The 25,783-nt window shown below is 44.2% G+C and overlaps 1 protein-coding gene across 1 annotated transcript in view; it reads left to right on the top strand.

Moving 5' to 3' along the window:
* The window catches only part of LOC135197925 (N-terminal kinase-like protein), a 62,918-nt gene that overhangs the window by 23,915 nt on the left and 13,220 nt on the right, over nt 1–25,783 (top strand). The window contains 3 exon segments of the mRNA XM_064225185.1: nt 4,318–4,470; nt 14,981–15,130; nt 22,943–23,036. Of these exon segments, the coding sequence (XP_064081255.1) occupies nt 4,318–4,470; nt 14,981–15,130; nt 22,943–23,036 (397 nt within the window).

Consider the following 25,783-nt stretch of genomic DNA (forward strand, 5'->3'; position numbering starts at 1 on the left):
AATAGTTCTGGTTGCGAAAGGGTAAAGCCCGAGATTTGCCTGGGCCGCCGAGAACAATTTTAAAACTTGCGTGCCGCCAACTCAGTAGACTCACCACCATCCTCCCGCTCTCCCATTGGTTCCTGATGTTAGTCACTGCCGTTAGATCCTGCTCTCCTATTGGTCAGCATCTGTCCCATCATGCCTCTATGGAAAGGCGTTTCTTGACCATTTTTTGCGGCAGCATTATTGTAAACATCTCTGGAATTTGTTCGTTCACATATATTTCGTTTATCAACGTAATTTCGTGTTAGTGATTTCACTTTCGTTGTACTGTAAGTTACTTTATCGTGTTTTGTGTGAACTAAATGGCTTACGTTATTAGCCATGGGTCTCAAGAATGTTGCTGAAATTCACGGAAAGAAGAGGGTGTTTTCTATGGAGATGAAGATGGAGATAATCAAGTGTTAATGTTTTATGCCATTTGTTAATGTGTTTCGTAAAGTTAAGTGTCCATGTTTTCTGCCGTTTGTCCTCCCCATCTGTCGCCACTTTCAGGTATCACCTCACTCGAAAGGTAAGGTTCCACATTTTACTATATACGTACGTACATGTACACACACTATTTCTTGTACCCTGCACACTAATATACACTTTTACAGGTACAGTAACGGTTAGGTTTAAGTATTGAATGGTACAAATTGTTGTACAGTAGTACCTCGAGATACGAAATTAATCCGTTACGAGGCGCCTTTCGTATCATGAGGTTTTCGTATCTTGAACCACATTTTACATGTAAAATGGCTAATCCGTTCCAAGCCCTCTAAAACACCCCAGTAAATTTCATAATAAAGCTAAATTGACCTATAAACAATGAAATACTACAACAATTTGGACCATTCAATACCTAAATTAATAAAAAAAATACAAAATAACCTGTAAATAAAGTGTATATTAGTGTACATACATGGTAACAAGAAATATAATGTACGTAAAATGTGGAAGCTTACCTTTCGAGTGAGGCTATCTCCGAAAGTGGCGGCAGAGGAGGAGAAGGACAAACGGCAGATAACGTACTTACACTTACCTTTACGAAAACACATAAAAAATTTAAGGATAACTATAAAACTAAAATTTACGAAACAAATTAACAAAACTGTAACACTTAACTTTACAAAAAACTAAAAATTAAAATTTTTTTTTCTTTTTTTATTTTTAACTTTTTTTTTTTTTTTATACAGAATTTCAACTTCATCACCACTTTCAACGTTCTGTTTATCACTTGGTTCTTCCTTTTTGCTTTCAACTTTTTTCTTTTCATCACTTGGTTCTTCCTTCCTTTTTGGCTTTTTTCAACTTTCTGTTTTTAATCACTTGGTTCTTCCTTTTTGCTTACTCCTGCTAATGCTGAAGGCCTCTTTAAAAAATAATGATCCAAGGAAGATTGATTCTGCCTACTTTTCACAATGTTCCTGAAATGACTCAGGCAAACGTCATCGAACTGCGCAAGCATACGACCTGTGTGAGCCTTTTCGGGGTGTCTTTTTTCGATAAACGATTGCACTTTATGAAAAGCGGCTAGAACATCCTTAATTTCTGCCGTTGTCATAGGGTCCTCTTCCTCTTCCTCGCCGCTGCTAGAGAACTCCTCTTGAACGACCCGTTATGTTTTTGCATTGCCTCCAACTCCTTCAGGTCATCCGTCGTAAGCTCCTCTTGGTGCTCCTCGAGAAGGTCGTGGATGTCGTCCTCGTCGACGACCAGTTCCATGGACTTGTCGAGTGCAACAATCTCGTCAAGATCTGGTTGGGAAAGTTTCGGGATCGCCAACTATTTCGGACTCTGCAGTACCAGCTTCGCCCACGTCGAATCCCTCGAAGTCTCGGGTGGATACGGCATCAGGCCAGAGTTTCCTCCACGAGGAATTCAAGGTTCGCCTCGAAACCTCCTGCCAAGCTTGGTCGATGAATCGGATACAAATGACGATGTCGAAATGCTCCTTCCAAAATTGACGCAAGGTGAGGTTTGTGGTATCGGTGATGTCGAAACATCTCTTGAAAACATGTTTCGTGTACAGCTTCTTAAAGTTCGCTATCACTTGCTGGTCCATGGGTTAGAGGAGAGGGGTGGTGTTGGGCGGAAGAAAAAGAATCTTAACGAAGGAATACTCCGCTAGGATATCTTCCTCGAGGCCAGAAGGGTGGGGAGGGGCATTGTCCAACACCAGCAGACATTTCAGGGGGAGGCGCTTCTCTTCCAAAAATTTCTTCACTGTCGGGCCGAAACACAGATTTACCCACTCAGTGAACAAAAGCCTCATTACCCAGGCTTTTGCATTAGCCCTCCACATCACTGAAAGCTTCTCCTTCAGCACTTTGTGGGCCTTGAAGGCTCGAGGAGTCTCGGAATGATACACCAGTAGGGGCTTCACCTTGCAATCCCCACTGGCGTTGGAACAAAGTGCGAGCGTAAGCCTGTCTTTCATAGGATTATGCCCGGGTGGGTTTAGCTTCTTCTCTTCCTCCGTGATGTACGTCCGACGAGGCATCTTTTTCCAAAAAAGGCCAGTCTCATCACAGTTGAAAATCTGCTGAGAACTGTAGCCTTCCTTGGTCATCATCTCGTCGAAAGTTTTCTTAAATGCTTTGGCCGCTTTCGTGTCCAAGCTGGCAGCCTCCCCATGACGCACCACCGAATGGATGCCAGTCCGTTTACGGAATTTCTCGAACCAGCCATGCGAAGCCTTGAACTCTGGGATTGGCGTTGAAGTCCCTTCCCCTCCGTCGTCTTCCACCTGCGCAATCAAATCGCCGAAAATAGCGCTGGCCTTGTGGGCGATTACTGTCTCCATTACCGTATCGCCAGCGATTTCTTTGTCTTTTATCCAGACGAGGAGCAGCCGTTCCATCTCATCGTGCACGTGGGTCCTCTTGCTGGACAAAATAGTGATGCCCTTCGACGGTGTAGCTGCTTTGATGGTATCCTTCTGTTTAAGGATGGTGGCCCTATTTGTCGACGGATTTACGGCCGTATTCCTTTGCGATCACACTCAATCGCATACCTGCTTCGTACTTCTTGATGATCTCCATCTTTGTCTCCAAAGAGAGCATGCTCTTCTTTCCGTGAATTTCAACTTTCTTGGGACCCATGACTACGTTATCTTGTACGTAATTTACGTATAAGTTACACAATAAAGTTTTCGCACAACACGATAATAGTACTGCAACGAAATCACTAACGAATTTACGTTACTAAACGAAATAGTTGGACTGAACGAATGCCGTGTGCGTATGATAAAGATGTTGGTACGAAGAGGCTGAGATAGGTACGCCACCACGTACGTATAAGATGCATGATGGGAGGGATGCTGTCCAATAGGAGAGAAGGATCTCATGGTGGTGACTAGCATCAGGAACCAATGGGAGAGCAGGAGGATGGTGGCGAGTCTACTAGTACTAAGATGGCAGCGCGCGGCGCGAGTTTCAAAATTGTTATCCGGGCGAATCTCGGACTTTCAGAAACCTTTCGTATCTTGAAAACTTTTTGTATGTAGAGCCGTTAAATTGTTCGCATTGGCTTTCGTATCTCGAGTTTTTTGTAAGTTGAGCCTTTCGTATCTCGAGGTACCACTGTATTTCATTGTTTATTGGTCCATTTAGCTTTATTATAAAATTTACTGTGGTGTTTTTGTAGGGCTTGGAATGAATTAGGCAATTTACATGTAAAATGTAGTTCTAGATACAAAAAAATTAGGTTATAAAGGTGCTTCGGAACGGATTAATTTCATAACCTGAGGCACTACTGTAATTAGTTATAAGTATAGATTTCTATGGTACTAAGGGGTAAGTAGTTTAAGCACAACTTATTTACACAGGATAAAATGTAAAAGTGAAGCTATAGTTGGTTCACAAGTTTTAAATTGTGTATCATTTGATATTTATATACAGAGGCTACTCTACTCAGTGGTATATAAATAAACAAAATTTTAGGATGAAGTGCAATGCCTCAGAAGGCTACATTTTGTGAGGGTTAAGTAGAGTACACTAGAATTAGGTAATGTACTCACAAACTATGTTAATTACCTAAATTATTGGATCATCCTTGTGGCAGAGATAACATGGATAATCTCTTTGGGCTGATAGTCATTGAGTCATCCATTTGCGATTTTGTCACGAGACCCATATGCTATTCCAGTGTATGCATTTTTTCAGCTTAGTTGAATTCACTTGTCAGCTTCATCTTTTGAAGAAGAAACCTCTGCAACTAATGGGATCATATTATTTGGAAGCATTCCTTCATTTTGAATGAATGTTACATTATCTTTCTGTACTTTAATAGGATGATTCTCCAGAAAAGAAGAAACCATCAGCACCAGTTTCACAGAAGTCTCCTACTGTTTCCGAGGCTTTAGGTAGTGTGGATGATGTCACTGGTGGTGGAGATGGATGGGGAGATGAGGACGAAGCGTGGGGTAGCTTAGAAGATGGAGAAGTAAGTGTTGCTCTCTTTATTTAGCTTAGACACAAGGGTGATTTCTGTTTTGCATGGGTGCCCTATGCTTATAAGATTTTAGTGATTATATCTCTTGCTTTATACAATGTTCTCTTGTGCATATGGTTTGTGGTTTTGTGAGATCTAAGCACCGGTCATATCACTTATATTTTCATATAATTACCCAAGATATGAATTTTTATAAGTAGTAATGTAATGAAAGGATTTGTATGAAATTGAAGTCTTTTAATTTTGCAAGCACAGGTAATTATAACCGTAAAAAATGCATCACATTAACCCTTTAACGCTGAAGGGGTATAATAAAGATCATCTCCTGTATGGGGGGGGGGGGGCCGGGGGGGGGGGGGGGGGGTGTCCTTCGGAGCGTGAGCGCTGAAGTGTTTTGGGGGGGGGGGGGGGAATTTTTTTTTTTTTTTTAAATCACAGCGCGCTTAGTTTTTAAGATTAAGAGTTCATTTTTGGCTTCTTTATTTGTCATTGCCTGAAGTTTAGTATGCAACCATCAGAAAGTAAAAAAAAATATCATATACATATAATGCGATACATGATAGCGCAAAAACAAAATTTCACATATAAATGTATTCAAATCGCGCTGTGAGCAAAACGGTTAAAGCTAACTAGTTAATTTTGTTGTTGTTGTATTGTACACTAAATTGTGATCATTTTGGTATACAACACATTGTAAAACAATCAAAGCAACACAGAGAAAATATAATCACAAAATGATGCATGAATTCGTAACGCTCGGACGTAAAAAAATGTTTTTTCAAAAATTCACCATAAATCGAAATATTGTTCTAGAGACTTCCAATTTGTCTCAAAATTAAGATAAATAATTAAATATTACTATACTGTAAGAGTTTTAGCTTACAATTGCAGTTTTCGACCATTTCAAACAAGTTAAAGTTGACCGAATGTTGAATTTTTATATATTTTTTTTTATATGCAAACATTTCAAAAATGAGAAAAGCTATAACCTTAAATTATTTTTTGTTGTATTCTACATAAAATTGCGCACATCTTCATATATAAAACTCTATGAAACGCCTAATATGAAATGGAGAAAATATTATGAGAATGCAACGTACGCATTTCGGAGATTTGCGCCGGAGAATCCGCGCGTGGAGGGAAGGAAAGTTTTTTTTTTTTTAAAATTCACCATAAATCTAAATATTGTGCAAGAGACTTCAAATTTGTTTCAAAATGTAGATAAATGACTGAATGTTACTAGACTGTAAGAGTTTTAGCTTACAATTGCGTTTTTCGACCATTTCGGTAGAGTCAAAGTTGACCGAACGTGGTTTATTCTATTTATCGTGATTTATATGCAAATATTTTGAAATTGAGAAAAGCTACAACCTTCAATTATTTATTGTTGTATTCTACGTGAAATTGTGCACATTTTCATATATAAAACCTTATGTAACGGCTAATTTAAAATGGCGCAAACATTACGACAATCGGACGAAAAAATGTCTGATTTTTTTCGGAAGAGTTACCGCGCGGACGTAAGGAAAGTGTTATTTTTTTCATAAATTCACCTTAAATCGAAATATTGTGCTAGAGACTTCCAATTTGTTGCAAAATAAAGGTAAATGATTGAATGTTACTAGAATGTAAGAGTTTTAGCTTAAAATTCTGTTTTTCGACCATTTCGGTTGAGTCAAAGTTGACCGAAGGTTGAAATTTTGGCACTTATTGTTATTTATATGAAAATATTTCAAAACTGATAAAAGCTACAACCATCGATTGTATATTATTGTATTCTACATGAAATTGCGCACTTTTATATAATAAAAAACTTTTTTATGTTGAACAACTAATTTAAAAACTGCACATTTTCGACAACGACAAAAAATTGTATTATGTATTCTACATGATTGTCGCACTTTTTTTCCAAAACTTTATGTAACAACTAATTTAAAATGGTGCAAACATTACGACAATCGGACAAAAAAATTTCTGATTTTTTCGGAAGAGTTACCGCGCCGACGTAAGGAAAAAGTTTTTTTCATAAATTCACCATAAATCGAAATATTGTGCTAGAGACTTCTAATTTGTTGCAAAATAAAGGTAAATGATTGAATATTACTAGAATACAAGAGTTTTAGCTTACAATTGCGTTTTTCGACCATTTCGGTAGTCAAATTGACCGAAGGTTGAAACTTTGGCACATCGTTATTTATATCAAAATATTTAAAAACTGATGAAAGCTACAACCATGAGTTGTTTTTAGTTGTATTCTACATGAAATTGCACACATTTTCATATATAATACTCCATGTAATGGCTAATATAAAATGGTGCAAAAATTATGTCAAAGTGACGAAATAATTTCTGAGATGTGTCGCTGATGGTTTTTGGTGCGAGAAGAAAGAAATTCGCGCTTGCGCGCCTGGGTAACGATTGTAAACAAATCATCGCCTTGATCCGTGAGCTCCCAGCATCCCCTAATGAGTGTGATTCAAAAGTATTTTTCCGCAAATTTTTAAAAAACATTTTATATCGACGTACCATACGTCCAATCGGCACCCAACAGACAATTTATGTCGATGTGTAATACGTCCAATCGGCGTTTAAGGGTTAAATTTGAATGGTGATACCACAAGTTAACATATTCAGCTCTCATGAGAATGATAAATTTCAAGAAAGCCATGCATAAGGCAACAAATTTTTATTGTACATCCTTGTTTAGCTCAACAAAAATAATCTGGTTTCTATATATGAAATTCCATTTTGTTCATGAAACTTACCTATCAGATATATATATAGCTGTATTCTCCGACGTCCGACAGAATTTCAAAACTCCCGGCACACGCAGTGGGCGGCCAGGTGGTTAGTACCCATTCCCGCCACTGGGAGGCGGATATCAGGAACCATTCCCATTTTCTATTCAGATTTTTCTCTGTCGCCGGTCGGTAAACAACTGTTTACAGACCTCCGCCTAGGATTTTGAAACTTCTTGTGCTAACTTGAGTATTCTGATTGACTTTTGGTTTTGATTTGGCTTGTTGGCTTGGCATACGTGATAGTGGATTTGATTTGGATTTTGGCTTTGACTTTTCTTTGATTACGATGTCTGGATCTAGCTCTGCTAGCTTCAGGGTGTGTGAGGTGCAGGAATGTAAGGTGAGGTTACCGAAAGCTTCGGTAGACCCTCATTCGGTGTGCTCGAAATGTCGTAGTCATTTATGTATGTTGAATGATAGATGCATCGAGTGTGAGCAATTGACTGAAATTGAGTGGAAGGCATATGATTCTTACGTGAGAAAGCTTGAGCGTGATAGAATCAGGAGGTCTTCCTCTAGAAGTGCTTCTGTGAATAGAAGTCAGGGTAGAATTGTATCTCCATTAAATCCTCCTGTAGATGTAATTCAACCTAATCCTGTTGTATTGCCACCGAACAATCAGGAAGTGTCTACGGAAGGAAATGTATTATCTACGATTATGGAGTCGATTCGCGCCTTGGAATCGAAAGTGATTGCTCTACAATCAAATGTGTCTAAGTGCAATGATAATGTTAGTGCATCTAGTGTTGTGTCAGATCGGTCCCATAATGCCTCTAGGCCTAGGCCCCTGCCGGACTCCCAGGCCTTAGGGAGAGGGCAAGCCGAAAGCCGAAGGAGGGTTACGGGATCTAATAACCGGTCTTACGTCCCTTCGGCAGAATCTGAGGACGAATCTCAGGCTGCCAGGGTTCGTGCACGGGCACGGATCCCTAAAGAGTGCTTCTCATCTTCCGAGGCTTCCTCTCCTCGCCGAGGTTGGGATTCTCGGAGGACCTCTCATGGGGAGAGCGGCAGGGGCGCAAGGTGCCGCACAGGCGGCCGTCGTCCTTGTCGCCCTCTTAAGAGAGGTTTCAGAGAAGAGGACGCTTCACGTCCTTCCTGAATCAGTGCTTGGATTCTTTCACCTGAATAATTATTTTGAAGCTTTTTCCACCGCAGGAAAAGGAACAAGACTTCATCAGGGGAGGACTCGTTCGAGCGTCCAGTCGCTCTAAGTTTGTTCCTGAGTTGAAGGAAAGGGCTCCCCTCGCCCATCTTCCTCTCACAGGATGAGTCCTTCTCCTGATCGAGAATTTTTCACCATCAAGGGAAATGCTTTTAGAAATGCAAAAGCAGTTAGCTTCCTATTTTTGAGAAGAAAGAGGCAGAACCTAGTCAGGCGAGGAGGATCGGTGGCTGCCTGTTAAGAGGACTAGGCAGTCCCCCGGCTCCTTCTCCGCGTTTTTCGGCCTTTGAGTCTCCTCCTAGTAGCCGACTCATTCGAGAACGTGAGTACGTTCCTCATGAAAGGGCGTCTAGGAGAGACGAATTTGACAGAGATGTGAGTTGCCGCACAGGTGGCCGGCGTCTTTGTCAAAAGGCCGAGAACGCTCAAGGATCCATGACGGAAGTTCACGGTTTGGTTGTGCGTTCCGCTTTGCATGATGATAATCAACTTCAGGACATTCGGGAAGACGCTTCTTATGACGCTCGGCGTCTTAAGCAGCGAAGCGCTTGCCAGGACGCGTGCATGGACCGCTCAGCCAGAACAGACGCTTCTCAGGACGCACGGCATTTTATACATCGGGACGCTCGCCAGGACGCTCTAGCTGACGCTTTTCAGGACGCACGGCGTCTTACACATCAGGACGCCCGCCAGGACGCTCGGCAGGATGCTTCTCAGAACGCTCGGCATCTTATACATCAGGACGCTCGGCAGGACGTTTCCCTCATGGACGCGCCGGTCGTTTACTTAAACATCGGGTTAACGGCTCGCCAGGATGCTCGGCAGGACGCCTTGGAAGAATGTTTGAGTCCAAAGCGTCAAGGTATTTCACAGGATATTAAAGTGTCGAAGATAACAAGGAAACAACGATTGGTTACTTCGAACTCTTCTTCATCTAGAGGCACCCTCTTGCGAACAGGACCTCAAGGATTATTATCATCGCGATCTTTGAAGGACACTGATAATCGAGAGAGAGATTCTTCCAGTGATTTGTGCCCTACGGATGATGACGAGCCAACAGCGTCAGCGGCTTCAGACTATAAGACTTTAACTAATCTACTTAAGAACTTGTTACCAGTAATAATTTCAAGCGCCCGTTCCTTGCTCTCTACCCCTTCACAATTAGCCTCATCGAAGGCCAGGAAAGGCTCCTGGCTTCGTTAAAATGGCCACTTCGTCTCTGCGAAGAGAGCGTTTAAGAGAATTCAGGATTGGATGGATTCAAGGAAGGCTAAAGGGAAGACTTCTTTTGCTCTTCCCCCATCTAGACTGAGCGGGAGAGCGGGGATCTGGTACGAAACGGGAGAAGAGGCAGGATTGAAAGCGCCGTCTTCTTCTCAAGGCGATTTCGCGAATTTAGTGGATGCTCCGAGGAGGTCTTATTTGTCATCAGTGAAGGTTTCCTGGATGATGTCGGAAACAGATCATTATCTCAAGGGGATATTTAAGATGCTGGAATGTGTTAACTTCTTGGATTGGTGCTTGGGGGCCTTGGATTTACAATCTAGGAGTCAAGACTCTATTTTCTTTGGAAGAGCTTTCAAGTGCTGGCTTGCATGGATAGAGCAGTAAGGGATGGCTCTGATGAATTAGCATCTCATTTTGCTACCGGACTACTAAAAAGAGAGCTCTCTATTGCAGTTTTGCGGCGAAAGCGGTTTTTTTCTCCCGCGCAGAAGGCAGAATTATGTTCGTCCCCTTCTCTACACATCTATTTCCGCAGTCCATGATTAAGGATCTGTCGGTTAATTTGCAGGAGAAAGCAACGAGGGACCTCTTGACTCAGTCTTCCAGACGCCCTACTCCCCAGGCTTCTACTTCAACCGCTCAAGCCCCCAAGAAGAAATTTAAGCCCTTTCGTGGAGCACCTTCCTCTAGAGGTTTTTCGAGAGGAAGGGGGTCCTTTAGAGGCAAGACCTCTTCAATTAAGAGAGGGAAAAATTGACATTTCTGCCCTTCAGGCCAACCTGTAGGTGCGAGACTCACCTTGTTTTTTGCTCAGGCATGGAGGATGATAGGGTCAGACCACCCTGGTCCCTAGATGTGATCGAGAGAGGATACAAGATCCCTTTCCTCTCTGCGCCATCCTTTGAGCACGAAGTCGATAGACCTGTCGCCCGCATACCAGTCAGAGAAGCAACAGATTTTGCTCGACCTTCTAGACCAAATGTTAGAAAAGAAAGCTTTAGAAGAAGTCCTGATGCTGGATTCCCCAGGCTTCTACAACAGGTTATTCCTGGTTCCGAAGCAGTCTGGGGGATGGAGACCTGTCCTAGACATCAGCAGACTGAACCTTTTTGTGAGGAAAGAAAAATTCAGGATGGAAACATCTCAGTCTGTGTTAGGGGCCTTGAGACCAGGGGATTGGATGGTGTCATTGGACCTCCAAGACGCTTATTTCCACGTCCCGATCCATCCTCAATCAAGGAAATTCCTGAGGTTCGTCTTAAAAGGGCAGGTCTTCCAGTTCAGGGCTCTTTGCTTTGGTCTGAGTACGGCACCGATGGTTTTTACTTTCCTCATGCGGAATGTAGCGAAATGGCTTCACCTATCGAAGATAAGTCTCGCTTTACCTGGACGACTGGCTAATCAGGTCGTCTTCGGAGTCAAGGTGCCTGGAGGACCTTCAGACGACATTGCAGCTGACGAAACCCCTGGGCCTAATAGTCAATTACGAGAAGTCCCATCTGATCCCCACGCAGTCCATCGTGTATCTGGGGATTCAGATGGATTCAGCGGCTTTTCAAGCTTTTCCATCAAAGGAACGTCAGCAGAAATGCTTAGAGAAAGTGTCAGCCTTCTTAGGGAAAGAAACATGCTCGGCGAAGGAATGGATGAGTCTGCTGGGAACCATTTCTTTGCTGGAGAAGTTTGTTTCCCTGGGGAGGTTGCACCTCAGGCCACTCCAGTTTTTTCTGGCAGAAAACTGGAAGGACAAACAGAATCTAGACTCGACTTTGGTAATCTCACAAGCGGTCAAGGATCAACTGAAGTGGTGGCAAGATCCAATCAAACTTTCTGAAGGACTGTCCCTCAACCTTTTGAGCCCCGACCTAGTGTTGTTCTCAGACGCCTCAGGTGGGCTGGGGAGCAACACTAGGCAAGGAGGAAGTGTCAGGCCTCTGGAGAGGGGAACAGAGGTCCTGGCACATAAACTTAAAAGAGTTGGAGGCCATTCGCTTGGCTCTTCAATTCTTCAAAGAATGATTGGTGGGCCGAGTTGTCCAGATCAACTCGGACAACACTATGGCTCTCGCTTACATCAAAAAGCAGGGAGGGACACACTCTCGATCACTGTTCATGGTAGCGAGAGACATCCTTCTATGGGCGAAAGCTCGAAGCATAGTGATCCTAACAAGGTTCATTTCAGGAATACAAAATGTCCGAGCGGATCTTTTAAGCCGTCAACATCAGATGCTTCCCACAGAATGGACCCTCCATCTAGAGGTTTGCCAAGAACTATGGAGTTGTGGGACGACCGCTAGTCGACCTCTTCGCAACCTCGAAAACGAAGAGGCTTCCGATTTATTGCTCTCCAGTTCTCGACCCGGAAGCAATAGCGATAGATGCCAAACTATGGGACTGGACGGGGATGGACGTTTACGCCTTTCCCCCGTTCAAACTCTTAGGAGAGGTAATAAGGAAGTTTGCGGCGTCGCCAGGAGCGAGAATGACTCTGATCGCCACCCCCTTTTGGCCCTCAAGCGATTGGTTCACGGAGGTCTGTCTCTGGTAGACTTCCCAAGAAAACCCTGCCAGAGAGTAGATCTTCTCAAACAGGGCCCCACTTTGAGATGGGGGGGTGGTACCACGGAAACCTCTCCGCTCTGAGTCTGACTGCGTTCAGACTATCAAGAAGTTGGCCAGAGCGAGAGGTTTTTCAAGACCAGTGGCAGAGGCTATTGCCAATGCGAGAAGAGCTTCCTCTCTAGTGGTTTATCAATCGAAGTGGGCTGTCTTCAGGAGGTGGTGTAGGAAGAAAGGTATTTCCTCCTCCACGACCTCTGTGAACCAAATCGCTGAGTTTCTCCTGCATTTGAGAAATGTGGACAGACTTGCAGTGCCCACAATAAAAGGATACAAGAGTATGCTGTCAGCTGTCTTCCGTCACAGAGGGTTAGACCTGACAAATGATAAAGACCTTCATGATCTTTTGAGATCATTTGAAACAACTAAAGTACCGCAACCGAAGGTCCCATCATGGAACCTTGACGTAGTTCTAAGGTTCTTGATGTCGGCTCCCTTTGAACCTCTGCATGCTGCCTCGTTGAAAGACACTACAAGAAAGGCGATTTTCCTAACTGCTCTTGCCACGGCAAAAAGGGTTAGTGAAATTCAAGCGATGAGTAAATATGTGGGTTTCAGAGGACACAGTGCAGTGTGCTCCCTGAATCCTAATTTCTTAGCTAAGAATGAAAACCCATCTAACCCCTGGCCAAAAACTTTGAAATCAAGGGGTTAGCAGAGTTCATCGGACAAGAGCCAGAGAGAGTCCTGTGCCCTGTCAGGGCTCTCAAATTTTATTTGCAAAAGACCAAAGACTGTCGGGGTCCTTCTGAAAATCTATGGTGCTCTGTTAAGAGACCCGACTTTCCTATGTCGAAGAATGCTCTGGCATTCTTTTTACGAAGCACCATCAGGGAGGCCCATGTGGCCTGCCCGGATGGTGATCTGAAACTTTTGAAAAAAATAAAAAGCCCATTGAAGTGAGAGCTGTCGCAACCTCAATGGCATTTCAAAAGAATATGGCACTCAGTCGATATCATTAGTGATACTTTTTGGCGAAGCACTGTGTGTCGCTTCACATTACCTGCGGGATGTGAAGACGGCATATGAGAACTGCGAGTCGCTAGGACCATACATATCCGCAGAAATGTTGTTGGGGGCAGGAAGCAGCACGAATCCTATCCTATAGAAAAGGGATAGGTGTGCTTTTAAATTTTGGTGTTGGTTTATGGTTGAAGGGTTGGTCGCTTGAGGCGCTTTCCCTTTCTTTAGCCTAGAAGTTATGGGACTAACTTCGATAGGTTAGGTCAGGTGGTGGTTTTTAGCTTTGTTGCCCTCACAGTATGGTCAATATGGTCTAGTCACATTGTGGTCACGCTCCCGTTGACAGATCATCTAGAACTCACCAGCTATATAGGTCACTACCTTGCTGGAGACTCTAGTAAAGCAGAAGCAGACTTGGCTGACAGTAATCACGAAGTCAGCTATGCTAACAGGTAAGGAACCAAGATGTCAATCATCTGCATGTAATTTGTTTCCTAAAATCCTTCTATTCTGTCCCTTCCCACCTCCAATGGTGGGATTCAGCTATATATATATCTGACAGGTAAGTTTCATGAACAAAATGTTATTGTCATGATACTAATAAGGTTGTTCATACTTAACCTGGCAGATATATATAATTAAGTACCCACCCACCTCCCCTCAGGGGACAGTGGTATGAAAAATCTGAATAGAAAATGGGAATGGTTCCTGATATCCGCCTCCCAGCGGCGGGAATGGGTACTAACAACCTGGCCGCCCACTGCGTGTGCCGGGAGTTTTGAAATTCTGTCGTACGTTGGAGAATACAGCTATATATATATCTGCCAGGTAAGTATGAACAAACTTTATTGTATCATGACAATAACATATTGATGTTTCAAGTTTATAAGCCATTTGAACAGGGTAGTTTGTATTCAGCTTCAATAAAAAGGATTTTCAACAGATTTTTTTCTACACATGAAAAAATAAGCCTGAAAAAATTTTTAATGAGAAAATACTCTTTACCTAGGTTAATCTTCTTAATGTCAACTGCTATTATAAGAATTACTCAAGAAAACTTGTTTTTCTGCTTACCCCTACCCACTTACACTTGTATCTTTACTTTGCTATGCATAAGGTCTAAGCACTTGAGTGTCCATTACACAACAGATCAAGCAGTTGAAAGGAGAAAAGGCTCAAGTATTATCAAGTTTGTTAATTTTTGCTCTTCTAACTCTCAGTAACGTACACCCCATTTCTGAAACTTATGGAGTTCTTCCAATTTTTTTAATAAAGACCTCCTCTGTCATCAACTGGATTCTCATAGTGACAATATTAGTGATTTATTATTGCCATTTCATAAGATAAGTATTATGTATATGATATTTTATTCTGGTTATGAATCACTGGGTTTGTATCTTTGTTAAATGTATAAATCTTGGGAAATTTGTTATACGAAAAAGGTCTAGTATTAAGGCTTTTCATAAGAGGATATTTTGAACTTTGTAAGAATACATATTGAAAATTTAAGAATTGTTGCTGCATGGTCTTTAGTAACTTCTCATGTGAAACTTCAGCTTCCTGTTGTGAAAGGTTTATTGATTCTTTAAACTTTGCACTACGTATACTATTTGGAGTGGTTGGTTTGGTCACATTAGCTGATTTGAGCAATGGAACATCATGCTTTGTAGCTGTGAGACCTGTTTTCTAGTTCACCTGGCAAGGTTTTTTCTCATATGAAATACAGCTTGATGCAGCAGGGTGTGATGACAAACAAGGCTTAGGGGCCATGCTTAGCACAGAATCGGCTAAAAGTTCTGGCACAGCCTCTCTAAGCTGGGATACTACCCCAGCAGAAGACACTGATGATTTCTTCAATTCCCTAGTTAGTGATCAGGTATGTAAATGCTCTTTATACTGGGACAGATTAAAGTTAGTTTTATTTTTAATACATAACAGTACCCTTACTGATTGTATGGAAAGCTGATGTTGTTGAATGATCACAGAAATGTCAGTAAACTAACCTTTCATAATATCATTATAGTCTGGAATTTTCACTGGTCTTATTTATTGATACTTTTTGTCTTAAATTGGGCGAGGATTTAGTGTATTTTGCTTGTATTCCACAACAGTAGCTATAAGTTCTAATTTTTACAAAAACCATGTTGTAAGTTCTAATGTTTACAAAAAAAAAACAATGTCTTGAAAGTTAGAACATTCATTGATTTTTTAAGGATCTATAAATATTTTAATTTGAAAAAATTTCTATATTGCTGAATCATAGACCAAATCAGTATTCATAACTTCCCTAGAAATATTAATTCTATATAAAAAAAATATAGTACAAGGGTACTGTAATTTCTTTTGTGGTTTAGAAGTTAACAGTTTTTTTTCCGAATATGTACTGTTGCATAGCTTTTGTTTTCTTATTTTCATAATTTAAAAGTAGCTTATATATATAAGTACAGCAACTAGAAGTCTTCTTGCGACTCCAGTCCTATTTCTGTACATTGTGATGACAGGAGACTTCTGAATAATGAAAAGATCATAAAGTAACTCTTAATATGCTTTATAACCTGTGACACATCAGGCCTTTTTTCCCAATACAAAGGCCTCTGGAATTAAGCATTATCACCTTTCTTCTAGCCTAGGCCCAAAGAGACCAAGAGAATGGAAAAGGAAGGATGAAAGGTTGTGCTTAACCACAAACCTTTCTATCTCTTGAAGGGAGAAGGATATGTCTGGAAAAACAGTTTTGTTCATGAAACTTACCTGTCAGATATATATATATAGCTGTATTTTCTGACGTCGACAGAATTTCAAACTCGCGGCACCACGGTAGTGGGCAGGCCAGGTGGTAGTTACCCATTTCCCGCCGCTGGAGGCGGATATCAGGAAACCATTCCCATTTTCTATTCATATTTTTTCTGTCGCCGGTGCTGGAAACAACTGTTTGCAGTAACCTACGTCTAGGATTTTTTGGATTATCTCGCTTCTAAGTATCTGGATTGACTTTTGGTTATCGACTCTGGATTGTTGGATTGGCACGCGTAATAGTGGACTGTTTTTTGAATTTGGATTGGCTTTTCTGTGTACATGATGTCAGGATCAAGTACAGGGAGTTTCAGAGTGTGTGGTGAGGAGTGAATGTAAGGTGAGGCTTCTTAAACCTTCAGTTGATCCTCACACAGTTTGTATGAATGCAGGGGGCATGTTTGTTTTTTGGTTGATGATCGTGCAATGAATGCAAGGATTTGACCGATGATGGATGGAAGATGTATAGACCTATCGGCGTAAATTGGAGTGTGTAGAGTCAGGAGGGCTTCCTCCAGGAGCAGTTCTACAAAAGGTAAGGAATGTAACATTTCTCCTCCTCTAACACCGGTAGATTTTTGTTTCACCTAAACCTGTGATGTTGCCTCCGGGCCCTGTTTCTGTGTCTGGAGAAGGTAATGCCCTTTCTCTGATTCTCGAGTTCTCTTGTGCACTCTTGAATCTAAAGTGTTGGCCTTGGAAACTGGCCCTGTGAAAGTTTGTGATCGTGCCCCTAGTGTTTGTGGAGGGTTGGGGGCGTCAGATCGGCCCCATAATGCCTCTAGGCTGAGACCTCTATCGGACTCCCAGGACTCAGGGAGAGGGTATGTCGAAAGCCGCAAGAGGGTTACGGGGGGCTCCCCACCGATCTGGCGTCCCTTCGGCAGGCCTTGTTGCAAAGTCCCAGGCTGTCAAGGAGCGCGCACGGGCGCGCATCCTTAAGGACTGTTTTTCGTCCTCCGAAGCGTCCTCCCCCCCCCACCCGCGCAAGGGGTGGAGCGCTCGGAGAGACTCTTGCCGCTGAAAAGGACGTTTCGTGCTAGAGGAACGCTTCACGTCCGGCATCGCCGATTTCTTCGGAGGAAGCCTATGACGCTTTCCCTCCTCAGAAGAGAGGTAAAATCTCCTCCGACGAGGCCTCTGGGTTGCACGCACAGGCGCGTATCCCTGAGGTCTATGGGTTGCACGCACAGGCGCGTATCCCTAGAAGCAGGTAGTTGTACCTGTGAGAAGAAAGGAGGCGTCCCTCGCCCCTCGCCTTCTCGCAGGTTCAGTCCTGCCCCGTCTTGTTCGTCACCTACGAAGAATATTCTTTTGTCCCTTCAGGACCACCAGATTTCTACCCTTATGGCTCAGAAGACTCGCCCAGCAGCAGTCGAGCCTAAGCGGAGAAAGGACGTCAGGCTGCCCCGTCAAGAGGACTAGAAGCAGTCTCCTTCTCTCTCTCCTCGTTTCGTCTTTCCCCGCCTTCGGATCATCGCCGTATCCGTTCTCCTGAAAATATAGCTTTGCGCTCTAGCAGGACGCTTTTTTTTTTTCGCTTTCGTCAGGACGCTTTTCCGCGTGAAGCAGGACGCTTTTTGAGGACGCTCGCAGGACGCTTTTCGAACAAGGCAGGACGCTTTCGAGGATGCTCAGCATGGACGCTTTCCATGCTAAGCAGGACGCTTTTCACGAAAAGCTGACGCCTTTTGAGGCCTCTCGTCAGGACGCTCGTGTGGACGCTTGGAGAGACATGTCTCCCCATAAGGAGTTTCTTAGAAGTAGTGCTATCAAGAAGCATAAGACTTTCTCAGTTAGAGTAAGGCAGTCTCCGTCGTTTCACAGGACGCTCGTCGCACCCAAGAGTTTCTTTTCTTCCTTCCCTGCAAGTTTTAAGGATCATCGTAAGGACGAGTCCGTGCCAAAATGAAGCGTCAACTTCTAAGCAGCGGAAGTCTTTGTTTCAAGCCTAGACCTGCTGGACGTACGCCCTCTCCTGGATGGACGATCACCGGTTCCTCTTAGAGAAGAAGGGAACATAGTAGTCCAGCGAGCTCAGTGGAAGAGGAACCTCCTTTGGTTTCTTCTGTCTCGGACTATAAGGTTCTTGTGCGGCTGTTACGTTCGTCCTACGGGGACAAGTTTCAGCCGGCAGCTCCTAGGTCTCCACCCATCAGCAACTTTCGTCTTCCAAGTCATTCAAGACAACCGGAGTTTGTGAAATGAAGAACTTCCTCTTCAACCAAGAGGGCTTTCAAGAAGCTCCAGGACTTCATGACTCGAAGGAAGGATCAGGGCAAGACGACTTTCGCCCTTCCTCCCTCTAGACTCGCCGGGAAAGGAGGCATTTGGTATGAGACCAAGGAAGACGTGGGTGTGAAGGTTCCTTCGTCTGCAACTTGGGGACTTCTCCAGCTTAGTGGACGCCCAGAGGAGGTCCCTCTTATCAGCTGCAAAGGTGTCCTGGACTCCTACGGAGACGGACCACCACTTGAAAAGGACTGCTGCGCACGTTTTGGGAGTCTTTAACTTCTTGGACTGGTGCTGGGAGTTCTTGACCTTCAATTCAGAAGCCCTGACTCTCTAGTCTGGGGAGCTGTCCAGTGTGTTGTCATGTATGGACAAGGCCGTCAGGGATGGTTCGGAAAGAGCTAGTTTCGCACTTTGGAACAGCTTTCCTTAAGAAAAGAGCTCTTCTTTGTAATTTCACCGCAAAGTCGGTTACTCCCGCTCAGAAAGCGGAATTGCTCTTTTCTCCCTCTTTCGGGACCATACTCTTCCCCCAGACGTTGGTAAAAGATCTAGAGACTAGTTTGCAGGAGAAGGGGGGGGCCCGACCCCAGGACCTTTTAGCACAGTCCTCGAGGCGTCCAGCAGTTCCTTCGACATCATTGTTTTGTGAGACCTCCGAAGAAAGTTTAAAACCCTTTCGCGGAGCTCCTCCCTCGAGAGCAAGCTCCTCGAGAGAGAGGACTTTCAAGAGGAAGAGTTTTTTTCAAATTTTAAACCGAAGTCAACCAAATGAAGAGCATGTCCTTCAGACGCCAGTCGGGGCCAGACTGAAGTTTTTTTTTGTGGATGCATGGAGGCAGAGAGGGCGGACCCTTGGACTCTCAAGATCGTAGAACAAGGGTACAAGATCCCTTTTTGCATCCTCCTCCTCTAACATCAACTCCCAGAGACCTTTCCCTGTCTTATCAGGGAGAGAAGAAACGCCCATCCTTTTCGATCTTTTAGATCAGATGAATCGAAAAAAGAGCGGTGGAGCAAGTCGTGGACCTGGGGTCACCAGGCTTCTACAACAAGGCAGGAATTTTTGCCTGGTACCGAAGCAGTCGTCGGGTTGGCAGCCCAGTCTGGATGTAAGCAGGCTCAATTCTTTTTGTCAGAAAAAAGCAAGTTCAAGAAATGGAGACGTCTCAGTCAGTGCTAGGAGCCTTGAGACCTGGCGACTGGAATGGTGTCACCTAGACCTGCAAGACGCTTACTTTCACGTCCCTGTCCACCCTCTTTCAAGGAAGTACCTGAGATTCGTCTTAGGAAACAGAGTATGGGCAATTCAGGCAAGCCCTTTGTTTTCGGTCTCAGCTCGGCCCCGATGGTATTTACCGTAATAATGAAGAATGGTGGCGAGGTGTTACATTCTTCAGGGATCAGAAAATATCCCTAATACCTCGACGATTGGTTGACCAAGAAGCTTCGTCGAAAAGGAAAATGTCTGAAGGACCTTCAGTCAACTTTTTAGCCTTAGCAAAGTCCCTGGGACTTTTAGTCAACTCCGAAAAGTCACAATCCTGACCCCCCGACACAGTCCATCGTGTATCTGGGGATTCAGATGGATTCAGTGGCTTTTCGGGGGCGTTTCCGTCCCAGGAACGTCAGCGACTAGGCTTAGAGAAAAGTCTCAAGCCTTCCCTAGGGAGAGGAGACTTGCTCGGCGAGGGAATGGATGAGTCTGCTGGGCACCATTTCCTCGCTGGAAAAGTTGTCTCCTTGGGAAGACTGCCACCTCAGGCCTCTTCAATTTTCCTAGCGGAAGAATGGAAGCCAAGGAGGATCTGAATGCGATTCTTAAAGATCTCAAATACAGTAAAAGCCACTTAAGATGGGTGGCTCGACCCTACAGAAAGTTGCGAGAGGGCTTATCCCTAAATCTTCTGAGCCCCGACCTAGGTGTTGTTTTTCAGACACCTTCCATTTCCGGTTGGGGAGCAACACTAGGAGGGGAGGAAAGTGTCAGGCTCCTGGAGAGGGGAACAGGTAGCCTGGCACATCAATGTGAAAGAACTAGCAGCGATCTTCCTGCGCTGCAGGTTCTTCGAAGACAAAGTGACAGGCAAGGTCATCCAAGTCAACTCGGACAGCAACCACAGCCCTTGCCCAATATCTGAAGAATCAGGAGGAACTCACTCCCGATCCCTTTTCACCTGGCAAGGGAAGTTCTGCTATGGGCAGATGTGGAAACAGATCAGATTCTGACGAGATTCGTCGCAGGTGTGCAGAACGTCAGAGCGGACCTTCTCAGTCGACAAGATCAAATCCTGCCAACAGAGTGGAACCTTACACCAAGAAGTGTGGTCTGCCAACTATGGAAGTTGTGGGGGGACGTCCTCTGGTCGACCTGTTCGTGACGTCGAGGACGAAAAGGCTTCCTCTGTATTGCTCCACCCCCGGTCCTGGATCCAGGAAGCAATTGCGGTGGATGCATTGCTCTGGAGTGGACAGACCTAGACCTTTATGCTTTTCCTCCATTCAAGATCATGGGGAAGTCATGAGGAAAAGTTCGCAAGCGTCAGAAGGGACAAGGTTGACCCTGATCGACCCCCCGATGTGGCCAGCAAGAGAATGGTTCACAGAGGTCATGACATTCCTTGTGGACTTCCCAAGGACGGTTGCCCTGGAGGAGAGATCTACTCAAACAGCCTCACTTTGAAGGTATCACCAAAAAACCTCTCCGCTCTGGATCATGACTGCGTTTCCCAGACTATCGAAAACAAAAGTTGGCCAGAGCGAGAGGTTTTTCGAAAGCAGCTTGCAAGAGCAATCAAGCTAATGCTAGAAGAGTCCCCCCCCTCTTCAAGAGCTGTTTTACCAATCAAAGTGGGCCTCCTTCAGGGCCATGGTGCAGAAAGGAAGGAATTTCCTCTTCCACGACCTCTGTGAACCAGATACCCCGCCGATTTTTTGCTTTTCCTACGAAATGTACAAAAATTGGCAGTCCCGACCATTAAGGGATATAAAAGTATGTTGTCGGCCGTTTTTTTTTCGACACAGAGGACTGGACCTTTCTGACAACAAGGATCTCCACGACCTTTGAGATCATTTGAAACCACCCAAGATTCCAACAGCGAGACCGCCTTCTTGGAACCCTCGATTGTGGTTCTTAAATTTTAATGTCAAGTCCTTTTGAGCCTCTCCACGAAGCGTCTTCTTACGGGGACTTGACGAAGACAAAGCGCTTTTTTCTAACTAACTCTGGCGACGGCGAAGAGAGTTAGTGAAATCCAAGCGTTCAGTAGCCAAGTGGGATTCAAGGGGGACAACGCTGTCCCCCTGCTTCGTTGAGTCCAACTTTCTTGGCTAAGAACGAGAACCCGTCTAACCCTTGGCCCAAGAGCTTTGAGAATCAAAGGGTATGTCGAGTCTCGTGGGTCAAGAACCAGAGAGAAGCCCTGTGCCCTGTCAGGGCTCTCCAAATTCTATATTCACAGAACTAAAGAGGTAAGAGGTCCCTCAGGTAATCTCTGGTGCTCGTGAAAAGACCAGAATTGGCCTTTGTCAAAGAATGCTGTGGCTTTCTTTTTGAGGGACGTCATTAAAGAGGCTCATTCATCTTGCCAGAAGACCCTGATTTGAGCCTCTTACAAGTGAAAGCTCACGAAGTCAGAGCCGTAGCTACCTCTCTTGCCTTCCAAAGGAATATGTCTATCAAGGATATCCTTTGATAGCACCTTTTGGAGGAGCAATTCCGTATTCACCTCACATTACCTTCGGGATGTGAGAAACGATTTTACGAGAACTGTAGTTCTTTGGGGCCATACCATTTCTGCGGACACAGTTTTTGGGGGCTGAAGGTAGCTCTCTCCCTATCCCTTAGCTTAGAATGGTAGGTTAGTTTTATTTTGTTGTGTTTTTGGTTGATGGTGAGATCTTCTGTGAAAATCTCCCCATTCTTTTTAGATTAACTGTCAGGGGTCGTTTTTTTGGTTAGTTGGTCAGGTGGTGGGGTCAGTTGATTCGTAGCCCTCATATGTTTGGCTCGATGGTCTTGTCACGTTGAGGTCACGTCCCCGTGACAGAGCATCCAGACCGCGCAGCCAGCTACTAAAGGTCTCCACCTGGCTGGCAACATCTGATTTAAAGCAGAAGCAGGCTAAGTGACAGTTAATCACAGAGTCTACTTTGCTAACAGGTAAGGAAACCAAAGATGTACATCATCTACTTAATTTAAGTTTTTCCTAAAAATCCTATTCTGTGTCTTCTTCCCCACCATCCGAAGGTGGGATTCAGCTATATATATATCTGACAGGTAAGTTTCATGAACAAAATGTTATTGTTATAATACAATTAAGTTTGTTCATACTTACCTGGCAGATATATAGAGTGCCCACCCTCCTCCCCTCAGGAGACAGTGGCATGGATAAAAATATGAATAGAAAATGGGAAATGGTTCCTGATATCCGCCTCCCAGCGGCGGGAAATGGGTACTACCACCTGCCGCCCACTACGGTGTTGCCGCGACTTTTGAAAATTCTGTCGGACGTCAGAAAAAATACAGCTATATATATATCTGCCAGGTAAGTATGAACAAACTTAATTGTATTATAACAATAACATGTTTGTCAGTAAAAAAAACCTTTAATTTGATTATTATAGTACTACATAAGATTACAAGCCAATTTCACTTCTACAGAGCCATAGCAACACAGCTGTTGTGTCACGGGTATCTGCAACAAAACCATCAAGTAGCAGTGGCTGGGATGAATGGGGTGGTGATCAGAATTCAGGTATGTATTTGGAAGTTGTGGTCAGTGTCGGATTTTGTGAGAATTTCTAATTCACAGATCTACAAAGAAAGCAAGATATGCATTTGGTGGCCATTGAGTTTCGAATCTTTTCCACTTTGGTCATAAAATTTTTGTTTAAATAGGCTGTTTTAAGAAATACAGCCAAATTTTATTAAGGAAATGAGATTTTATTTTTATAGCTAAAAGGATGTAGAAGTACTGTTACTCTGAATTGAAATAGCAGACATTTTAAATATATATTTAAGGAAAATTAACTATATACTAAATTTTCATTAAGAACTGGCCAAATGTTTTACTTGTATTAAAAATTATGAAATCAAAATCATGAATTAATAAAAAAAAATGTTTAAGTACATTTAGTCTTTCTAAAAATAGGTACAGTACTTGAAATTTCATACATTCAACTTACCTGTCAGATATATACATAGCTATCGACTCCGTCGTCCCCGACAGAAATTCAAATTTCGCGGCACTGAATCGCTACAGGTAGGTCAGGTGATCTACCGCCCCTGCTCTGGGTGGCAGGACTAGGAACCATTCCCTTTTGTTTTCTAATCAGATTCTCTCTGTCGACCGGTCGGTGGTCAACAGGTTTTGTTGTTACTACCTCTGACTGGAATTCTTTTTGTTCCGACACGGCACCTACAAACCTCGGTCCTCCCCCTTTTTAACAATAGGAAGGTACTAGCGGCAGCTGGATTAGGTTCGTAAGCTTTCGAACAAGGGGTTTGGATTTTCTTGAATATGTCTGACTCTAGTGTTAGTTTCAGAGTGTGTGTGAATGAGGGCTGTAAGGTGAGGATTCCGAAAGCTTCGGTAGATCCTCACACTGCATGCAGTGGGATGTAGAATGGTTGAGTGTTCGATTGAGAACACATGTAACGAGTGCCGAGAGACTGACGTGCGCAAGAATGGAAGAATCTAACTTCTTACTTGAAGAAGTTAGAGAAAGATAGAGAGAGGAAGGCGGTTTACAAAAGCCGCAGGAAATCTAGATCTCGTGAACTTCTATCTAGTTCTGTAGCTGCTGCTTCTGATAATTATTTGCATTCTGTTCAGCCCGTTCACACCGGAGGTTGCTAACCCCTCTGATTCTGCTTCGGAAATTGCGGAACTCAGAGCTTCCCTTCAGAAAATGCAGGAAAAAAATGGCAGCATTGGAAGGTAAAAAGAAAAGAATGTGCGGTTTTTCAAGTGATTTTTAGTAGTCCCCAGTGTGGGTGGAGGGGCGTTCTTGGTCGTCTCTGCCGACGCTCTCAGGTCTAGACAGCTTCCAAGCTCCCTGGCCCGGAGGAGAAGGAAAGTTGAAAGCCTTACGGAGGTTGTGGAGAATCCCCAACGAGCAGGCGTCCCCTTCGGCCGAATTCTGTTTACATCTGAGACTGCCAGGGGACCGCTATAGGAAAAGCGTCCTACGAGAGTGCTTTTCGTCTTCTAGTTCGCCTTCTCCGAGAAGAGGATGGAAGGAGTCGAAGCTTTCCCGTCGCCCCCTGAAGAGGAATTGAAAAGAACTGAACTCAATTCTAGCCCCGAGCGCTTCTCTGAAGAAGATGCGCCTTCGGTTAATAAAGAAGGCTAGGAAGGAGTTAGATCCTTGGACTGTAAGAGATCCTCAAGCACCTTCCAGATCTCCTCTCCTGATTCGAACGAGGCCTCGACCAGGAAAATTTTGCTAAATATGCAGGAGCAATTAGCGTCTTTGGTAGGGTAAGTACTTTCCAAGAGACTACTCGTAAGGAAGGATGATAGGCTTCCGATTTAAAAGATCCAAATACCGATCTCCTGTCAGGCGCAACGACACCTTCCAGGGGAGTTGTCGCACAGAGGCCATCTCTGGGGGGAGCGGAGCGGTTAGACAGGCGAGAAAGTGGAAAAGTAAGTAACTCCTGCCAAGCGCCTGGCGCCAGCTAGGAGCCAGGCGCCAAGTAGGCGCAAAGAGCCTGAGTTTCCTGTAGATCGTTCAAGACCTAGAACTCCAACCAAGCGCCGAGATCCCGCTGGAGAAGAGGAAGCCCTCCTGATAGGAGCGAAGCGCCTGCTAAGCGCAATGCGCCTAGCCAAGCGAAATGCGCCTACCATGATCGATACTCCTGCCCAAGCTCCAGGAGTATTCGGAACTAGATGTGGCCCTTCCAATGGGCCAGGAGTATTCGGAACGCGATACCCGCCGGCCAGGCGTCCAGGAGTATTCCGTTCTCGATAACTCCTCCCAGGACGCCCAGGAGTATTCTGAGCTAATACTCCTCCCAGGCGCCAGGAGTATCGGAGCGCGATGCGCCTACCAGGCGCCAGGAGTATCGAAGCGCGTTGCGCCTGCCAGGCGCCAGGAGTATTCCGAACATGATAACTCCTCCCAGGCGCCAGGAGTATTCTGAGCGAGATACTCCTACTAAAACGCCAGGCGCATTCTCTACATGAAAGAGCCTGACAAACCGCCAGGAGTCCTCCAGGCGTCAAACTAAAATTATCCATGACTCTCCTAAGGATAAGGCGTAGAGAGAGAGTAAACTCTTAGTCCCTCTCCTATTAGAAGTGCTTGTTCTTCGGAAAAGGAAGAGATCAAGGGAGGAGGACAGACGAAAGAAGGGAGCCTTCTCCTCCGAGCCTATTAAACTTGAGAGGACGTCTCCGGAGGACGAAATTACTAATAAAAGAAGGACTTTCAAATTATAAAGTTTCGTTTTCTTTCTCTCCTTTTAGAAGAGTATGGAGATTCGTTGACTCCA

This window comes from Macrobrachium nipponense, chromosome 23, assembly GCF_015104395.2.
Source record: "Macrobrachium nipponense isolate FS-2020 chromosome 23, ASM1510439v2, whole genome shotgun sequence".
In the NCBI taxonomy this organism is placed as follows: Eukaryota; Metazoa; Arthropoda; class Malacostraca; order Decapoda; family Palaemonidae; genus Macrobrachium; species Macrobrachium nipponense.